The sequence below is a fragment of the Bos javanicus genome, chromosome 10 (assembly GCF_032452875.1).
Source record: "Bos javanicus breed banteng chromosome 10, ARS-OSU_banteng_1.0, whole genome shotgun sequence".
Lineage (NCBI taxonomy): Eukaryota > Metazoa > Chordata > Mammalia > Artiodactyla > Bovidae > Bos > Bos javanicus.
Genome location: NC_083877.1, coordinates 24761571 through 24770792, shown reverse-complemented (window position 1 = coordinate 24770792; position 9222 = coordinate 24761571). Strand labels below are relative to the sequence as shown.

At 39.3% G+C, this 9222-nt stretch overlaps 1 gene segment (V, D, J or C); it reads left to right on the top strand.

Annotated features, from left to right (window-relative positions):
- The first annotated feature begins 7752 nt into the window (after positions 1–7752).
- LOC133255334 (T cell receptor alpha variable 16-like) lies at positions 7753–8883 on the top strand. The segment is given in 2 exon segments: positions 7753–8064; positions 8179–8883. Coding segments are annotated over 2 exon segments (402 nt in total).
- Positions 8884–9222: the final 339 nt, after the last annotated feature.

The window sequence follows — 9222 nt, the reverse complement described above, 5'->3', positions numbered from 1 at the left end:
TCGCATCTACTTTTTGTCTTATGGGAACTGTTGCTATATTTCATCTTTTTATTTTTTTCACATTATGGATTTAGTATCATCCTTTTTACACTTGTAAATTTTATCCCAGTGGGAAGTTTGGTGAGAAAGGAGGAGAGTACATATGTTTGATCAGATATTTTGAATCATATAAAATTTCTTTTTTTAATATAAATGTATTTATTTTAATTGGAGGTTAATTAAAATATTTTATTGGTTTTGTCATACATTGACATGAATCTGCCACAGGTGTACATGTGTTCCCCATCCTGAATCCCCCTCCTACCTCTCTCCCCATCCCATCCCTCTAGGTCATCCCAGTGCACCAGTCCTGAGCACTTTGTATCATGCATCGAACCTGGACTGGCAATTCATTTCACATACAATAATATACAAGTTTCAGTGCCGTTCTCCCAAATCATCCCACCCTCGCCCTCTCCCACAGAGTCCAAAAGGCTGTTCTATACATCTGTGTCTCTTTTGCTGTCTCGCATACAGGGTTATCATTATCATCTTTCTAAGTTCCGTATATATGTGTTAGTATACTGTATTGGTGTTTTCCTTTCTGGCTTACTTCACTCTGTATAATAGGCTCCAGTTTCATCCATCTCATTAGAACTGATTCAGATGTATTCTTTTTAGTGGCTGAGTAATATTCCATTGTGCATATGTACCACAGCTTTCTTTATCCATTCGTCTGCTGATGGACATCTAGGTTGCTTCCATGTCCTGGCTATTGTAAACAGTGCTGCAATGAACACTGGGGTACACGTGTCTCTTTCAATTCTGGTTTCCTCGGTGTGTATGCCCAGCAGTTGGATTGTTGGGTCATATGGCAGTTCTCTTTCCAGTTTTTTAAGGAATCTCCACACTGTTCTCCATAGTGGCTGTACTAGTTTGCATTCCCACCAACAGTGTAAGAGGGTTCCCCTTTCTCCACACCCTCTCCAGCATTTATTGTTTATAGACTTTTGGATAGCAGCCATTCTGACTGGTGTGAAATGGTACCTCATTGTGGTTTTGATTTGCATTTCTGATAATGAGTGATGTTGAGCATCTTTTCATGTGTTGTCTTCTTTGGAGAAATGTCTATTTAGTTCTTTGGCCCATTTTTTTGATTGGGTCATTTATTTTTCTGGTATTGAGCTGCAGGAGTTGCTTGTATATTTTTGAGATTAATTCTTTCTCAGTTGCTTCATTTGCTATTATTTTCTCCCATTCTTAAGGCTATCTTTCCACCTTGCTTATAGTATCCTTTGTTGTGCAAAAGCTTTTAATTTTAATTAGGTCCCATTTTTTAATTTTCATATAAACTTTCAAACTGACCATATGATTTGGTCTTACATGTGAAAGAAAATCTATCAACAGGATCAAGAAGTAAATAGAAACACAAGGGAGAACTGATTTCAACCTGGTACAAGTCAACGGAGTGCTCAGAAAGAAGGAAGTTGTTTTAGCCTTGTCAAGAGGACCCCAGCTGACCAGACTTTCATTTCAGCGGAGATTTCTCTGCTTAATTTTTTCAACATTAGGTTTTAGTGTTCTCTATGCTAAAATAAGTTGGGTAGGGAAGTCTTTCCCCTTTAGAGTTGCATCTTATTATTAGACCACAGAAGGAGTGCTCCTTGAATGACAGACCCTCTCTCCTACCTGCATGGGATGCTAATTGCTTTGCTGTGTTGAGTGTCTGTGTCAGTTTACCGCTGTGTCCTCTGTACCTACAGAAGTTCTTCTCATTCCTGCTCTCCTGGCTTCACTCCTTCCCGCTTTATTGAGTTTATATAAGTGTGCTCTCCTTTTTCTCACAATTCTTTCCAGAGTCATTTATACGTGTGCTATATTTTCTTTACTGTTAGAACATAGCTCAGGTTTCTCTGCAGATACTCCTCTGTTGACATTCTCCTTAGTGTGAGGTCCCCTTAATTTGGCACCGTATACCTGTCTGTTCTGACCATTGACAATTGGAATGGGACTTTCCCTTTGTGAATATAAACATGTGGTGCCCAAGTCATTTTTTTTTTTTATGGCTTTAACAAGTATCAAAGTTGTTCACCTGAGACCGAGTCATATTTAGACTTTATGACTGACAAAGAAAATTGTAGTTTTTTATTAATATGCACTGATTAAAAAAATTAACATTACATGTTCCATTCTGATGTTAAGTATAAGTCCCTGATCTAATTTACTCTTTCCCCTTTAGCACCAAACAAAGGAATAATCTCTCCCCATCCCATATCTGTGATGACACTCATATTCATCCTTCCTTTTGTGAATGTGATGCTCGCTGAACCACCTGAGTCCAGCAGGGAGCCCAATCACAGACTTTTAACATTTCTGTCACTTCATTGCATTATTTTTATGTCTCCTACAGAAGATTTGAATATTATTCAGATTGTCTCTGTAACTTAATAGGAAAATTTGCCTATTTATATTTGTCTTTACATGCATTTATTGTTCCAGCTAGTATTTTTAACTACTTAAAGCAGTGTCTTTGTTTGGACCAAAGTACAATAGACCAGGTGGATTATAAACAACATGGATTTATTTGTTTCTCATCATTCTGGAGGCTGGACGTCTGAGGTCAGGGTGCCAGCATGGTGAGTTTCTGGTGAGATCCCTTCTCTGGTTTACAGACTGCTCACTTCTCACTGTAGCTTCAAATGGAGAGTAGAGAGAGAAGCAGCCTGTCTTGCATCTCTTATAAAGGCACAAATCCCACAGCGAGGGCTCCACCCTAATTGCCTTTCAAAGACCCCCACCTTCAAATGCAATGACATTGGGGGATTAGAGTTTCAACATATGAATTTCATAGCAAATAATGATGACATTTGAGATTATAGAATGCTCCCTTCTTGAAATTCTTTATTTAGATTTAGAGACCGAGCACTTTCTTGGTTCTCTTCCTGTTATCAGTTGCTCCTTCTTAGTCTCCTTTGATGGTTTTTCTTTCATCCCCCTGATCTCTAAACATTGGAATGCCTCAAGAATTTATTCTTAGAACTCTTTACTTTCTACCAACAATTTATTTCCAACTAATTGTATCCAGTCTCTTGGATTTAAAAACTATTTAAATATCAGCATTTATATCTGAAACCCACCTGGCTCCTCTGATTTCTGAACTTGTATATTAAATGATCTATCTGACATCCCCATTGGGGCATCTTCTTGGTATATCTCTAGGTGATCTCCTAATTTCCACCACTCCAGCTACTTCACCCTCCATACCTCCCAGCTGCTTTTTGTGAATTCATCCTCATTTAGGCAAAAGGCAGCTCTGTCTATGAAATTCTCTAATCACCTGGTCAGAAACCTTGAAGTTGCCCTTATCTCCTAAATTTTTCTCATATCTCCATTTGATCTGTTAGGAAAGTCAATTAGCTCTTTCTTCAGAGCAGGCCCAGAATTCATCACTTTTCACTTCCAACTCTGCTCTTACCTGATCCAAGCCACTCTCATCTCTTGCCTGGGGGTGGCAATAATAACCCTACCTGATCTCTCTTCTTTCCTTCTTGCCCCTCTTCAGTCTGGTCTCCACCCAGTGGAGTGAGCTTTTGAGAACATAACTCAGATCATGTGGCTTCCGTGCTCACAACTCTCCAGTGGTTTTTCATCTCACTGAGATGAAAAGCAGATTCTTACTACAACCTGTAAGACTCTTCCATCTGGTTTCCCTGCCCCTTCTCTGACATAAGTCACTGTCTCCTCCTTACTCTCTCTGCCTTCACCACATTTGATGATGCTCTGACATGGCAATTGCTTTCCTGCCCTGGGGTCTCTGCAGCTCTTCTTTCTGTACCTTGAGTGCTTTTCCTCCAGGTAGCCACCTAGCTTATTCTTTCACTTCATTCTGGCCTCTGCTCAGGAGACAAGCTTGAAACATTTATTGTGGCACTTGAGGGTGGTAATAGTTGGAAAAAAGAAACACAAAGTGCTTCTCATAAAATGAATTCAAAAGCTGTTTTGCACATCTATTCTACATTAACCCCCCTGCATACAAATGAGTTCCATTCTGAGAGCGTGTGAACAACTCCAATTTGTTTTTAAGTCCAACAAAGCTAGCTTTGCCCAACTAAGCAATCGATTATATAGTATTGTACTGCAATAGGTTTACAATACTTTTCACACAAATAATACATAAAAGACAAATACAAAAATAAAGAAAACAAAATAAAATTACAGTACCTTGAAAATTACACCAGATATGTGGACTGACTTAAGTGACTGGACATGAGAATGCATGTTTGCATCTTTGAAAGTTTGAAACTTGAAGGTTCGTATAAAGGGGACTTAATTATTATGAAGCAGGGTGTTAGCATCAATAGGTCATCAGGATGTATAACTGAGTTCCATAACTCAAGTTGCAAACTGTATACTATTACACATAGAGAGGAGAGATAGGTTAATAATATATATATATGTCCTTTAAAATTTTGAAATGCATAATAGAATAGAACACTTTACCTCATATCTCCCAAATTACTTCCACCAATCTGTCCATCTCCTACTCTTATTTTCATCTAGAAAGTGTCTCTAGTCTTTAGTCTACCCCCAACCCAATATCTCTACATAACCTCTGATAACATTCCTTTCTATCATTTCCAGGAAAAAGACAAAGCGATTTTGTTCTCATTAATTTTTTGTCTGACTGTTCTCTGTTATAAGAAATGTCTCCTTATTTCTAGATTGATTTTGTACTATCTCATGTGCCACTTTGTATATGAACACACACACATACACACGTGTCCTTGTCTTTCCTATTATACTGCAACGTCTTGTAAATAGACAGAGCTGAATTCAGTTTTTAAGTTTTAAAGACTTAGAAAAAGATCTCACTCATAGAAAAACTTTGATAATTTGTTGTGGACTTATTTTGAAATAGATTGGAAAAATTTCATTCAACTTTGAAGATGAAATTTGACAAAATAGTTTAAGATAGTAGTTTCCATTAACTGACATTTTGAAGAAGGAATAAGTTTACTTAAAAAATCCCCACCCAAGCTGACAGGTCTTTTGTTCCTGATAATTTGTAGATGGTCCTCAGGAGAGAATGGAGGGCTAGTGGCTGCTGATGAGCTAGTTGACCCAACAATTTTAGACCACTAGGGGCACTCTGCTGCTGCTAAGTCGCTTCAGTCATGTCCGACTTTGTGCGACCCCATAGATGGCAGCCCATCAGTTTCCACCATCCCTGGGATTCTCCAGGCAAGAACACTGGAGTGGGTTGCCATTTCCTTCTCCAATACATGAAAGTGAAAAGTGAAAAGTTAAAGTGAAGTCGTTCAGTAGTATCCGACTCCCAGCGACCCCATGGACTGCAGCTTACCAGGCTCCTCCGTCCATGGGATTCTCCAGACAAGAGTGCTGGAGTGGGGTGCCATTGCCTTCTCCAAAGGGCACTCTAAGCTACTCCAAATGACAAATTTTTTTCTCAACGTTTGAGAAGAATCTCGGTGAGCATTTAAATTAGGGTTTCTGGCAGTTAGGAAAACATCTGAACTAGTCATATGGGGAACTGGGGCATCTCCATATACTCATCTGTGAGGAAGATCTGTTGCTTTGAATGGTGTAAAGAGATGATTCCCCAGCAGAATTGAGCATCAGATTAGGGCCATGGTGAAACTAAAAAAAGTTCAAGAAGAAATCACATGCATTACCTATCTAGAGTTTTGATACTCATGACTAAAAATTCTAAAATATGAGCCTTACGGTCATTTCACAATTATTCCAATGATTTCTACCTTCTATTACACCTCCATTTCTCTCAGAGACAAAAAAAAAAAATAAGAAGAAGAAGAAAGGAGATGAGAAGATGAAACAGAAGAGAAGTAGTGCACAGAAAAGAGAGACTGGGGAGAAAGAAATAGGAGACAGCTACTTGAATTGTGGCCCCTACTTCATAGTTACAGAGCAGAATCAGTGTGATGTACTTGCAAGGTGAGTGGGGAAAGTGTTGGAGAGGAGCAGAAGGGAGGTGGAATTGCCATCATGTACATGTCCTGCTTCTCTTCCATCAGTCAAAATCTTGTTGGAGACACTGTATTTTTTCATGATAATTATGTCTGAGGTTTACATAATTCTCCTAATTTTATTTATTCCCTCAAGAGGATTCAATAAATAAGCAAAGCATTCAGTAAGATATTCCTTCTTTGTGAGAGCTTCCTTGTAAATGAATTCTCAATCATTGAAAACTTTGTGTACTGATTCTTGGCTAGGGAAATTGGGTCACTGACCCTGATCATTTTTTCAGACTTTGTTTTCCCCACATGAAGCCCTTATTTTTCTCTGAAGTGTCCTTTCCCTTTCTTTACTGCTTTCTGACGTGTCTGATTGCTGGGGCACTTTAAGTGGAGGCAATGCTGTGAGAGTGAAAAGCCTAGATATTTCTGTACCTGTGATCAGCAGTGTCTTAGGCAGTACGGCACTGGTCTCAGCAGCAATGCCAGTACCTTGCTGAAAAACTAGAAAAACATGTCTTTGCTCTCCAATCTCGTTGTACTCCTCTCCATTTAGGACAGATGGCACTCAACCTGCTACTTTCTTCTCAGCTATTTGGGGGCTAGAGAAAAGACTTTTTCAAAAGAACTAGCTTCCTTAGAGGTCCACTGATCTCTGCATGCAAAGCTTTCTTCACAACCTATAGTTTTCTGCTCTTTATCCTGGAGTTCCTTGCTATTGACCCTAGATTTATTACGAGCCCCAATGGAATAACTCACTTGAGCTCTGTTGGCACAGCATTGGCTGGCTTCAACAGAAAGCTCCTTGGCTAAACACAGGGGATCAGGAACATTTTAAATGTACCCTCTTTCTACAATTGCCTTCTCCTTTTTAAAATTTTATTTTATTTTTAAACTTTACAATATTGTATTAGTTTTAGGCAATTATTACAATTGCCTTCTTTTTAGTTCAAATGATTGTTACTTTGTTAATGAACTATTTAAAAATAGACTGTAGATCTAAAATTCTAAAGGCCCATTCCTGGTATGAGGAAGGTCAGAATCAATGATGATGAATGGAAAATAACTCGGTATGGTAATGTTTAAGCATTTCACTAACAAACCTATACAGAAGCTTAAATTTCTGTGAAGTCTAATCTGCTAATATTTTCCTATACTCTTTCTGACTTTCATGCTTAGAAAATTCATGACCATCCTAAACTTATTAAAAAAAAACTATTATTTAAAAATATTAATTATCTATATTTAGAATTTATTTCGGAGAAGGCAATGGCACCCCACTCCAGTACTCTTGCCTGGAAAATCCCATGAACGGAGGAGCCTGGTAGGCTGCAGTCCATGGGGTCGCTAGGAGTCGGACACGACTGAGTGACTTCACTTTCATTTCTCACTTTCATGCATTGGAAAGGGAAATGGCAACCCACTCCAGTGTTCTTGACTGAAGAATCCCAGAGACGGGGGAGCCTGGTGGGCTGCCGTCTATGGGGTTGCACAGAGTCGGACACGACTGAAGTGACTTAGCAGCAGCAGAATTTATTTAATAACAGATGCTAAGGTAGGGGTCCAAATTTATTTGTTAATCTCTAGACTCTCCATTTTTGAGGGCATGTTTTATTGAATATACCATCTTTTTCCTATTTTTTAATAACTAAATTTTCATAAGTAACTTGTATGTTTGGACTTTCTATTATGTTCCATTGATGTCTGGATCTTTCTGGTAACAAGCTTCTTTACTTAACATAGCATTACACTTTGTTTTACTAACTGGAGGAAATTCCTCTCCATTTTGTTTCAGAATTGGTCTTCCTGAAGCCTGAGATTACCTGCAGTATCATATTTGGCCTCTAGAGGGAGAAGCTACACAACTTGAACTCGATAGAAAGCCAGAAAGCCAGAAAGCCAGAAAGCCACCAGCCCTTTGAGGAAGAGCTTTTACTTTGCATGCCCTGTAAATCACTCACGGCTCTGTCAGGGTGTCCATGTGGCTGAATTGTTTCCAGGAAAAACCTGCAGAAAGGAGCCTCCTGCTTCCTCAGAGCTCAAGACATGAAGCGCGCCCTCATCTCAGTGCTTGTGATGATATTCACACTTGGTGAGTAAGTCTCTTTTTATTTTATCTTACTATGGTCTTCTGATTCAGAATTGGCTTAACAAAATATTTTGCTCTGTTTGCAAGTCAATCCCTGACCCAAAATTTGTGTTACAGGAGGAACAAGAGCCCAGACAGTGACTCAGCCTGAGAGCCACACCTATGTGTCTGAAGGGGCCCCAGTGCAGGTGAAGTGCAACTATTCGTATTCTGGGAGTCCTGTGCTCTTCTGGTATGTCCAGTACCCCAGACAGCGCCTCCAGTTACTCCTGAAACACACCTCAAGAGAGAGCATCCAGGGTTTCACTGCTGAGCTCAGCCAGACTGAGGCATCCTTCCATCTGAAAAAACCCTCCGCTCAGGAAGAAGACTCAGCTGTGTATTACTGTGCTCTGGGTAACACAGTAGCTGGCTTTACAAGAGAAGCACAGCACAAACCCCTTACAGAAAGCATTTCCATGTTCCTTATTTGACCACCGTGGGGCATTGTCTCTCTAGAGACTGACTCTGAATTTACCTCTCAGATACAGAGTTGTCATCAGTTGTCAAATAGCTGTAGAATTGTTTTTAAAGGGAATTCTCATTACCTACTCTGTATATGTTAATTTTTAAATAGTAAGTATATTTATTTTAGATATTAGTACCTGGAAAAATACTTCTGAAATAAACCTATGTAACAGTATGAAACTTCTCTTCTTGGCCCAGATGGGCTCCCCAGGTTTAAGTGATACAGTCCCATTTCTCCGACTCTGCTGCCACCTCATCCACACCCACGCGTATCATCACCACATGCTGCAATTCCTTACAAGTAGAATGGTGCTTCCTGACATGTGATTGTGATCTTTCTGCAGCTAATGCCTTTCTTCTCACGCACTTGATGGACTCATACTATCCAAATAGGGGCCATCAGGAGAAAAATCACAGCAAGTTGAAAAAGGAAAGTTTAATATAAAGAATTATTAACAAATAGCAGAGCATTATTTACTAATGAACTTGAAAGAACTCTAGAAAAACTCTAAAGAACATAAGAATAGCATCTGTAGGGAGACACTGTTATCTTTAGGACTATGCCAGAGTTTCACAGAAAGTGGCACATTATAATATGTACTGTCTTCTCCTATCACAGTGATGACTCAGGCTTCACTGGGGAGTGTGTGACTG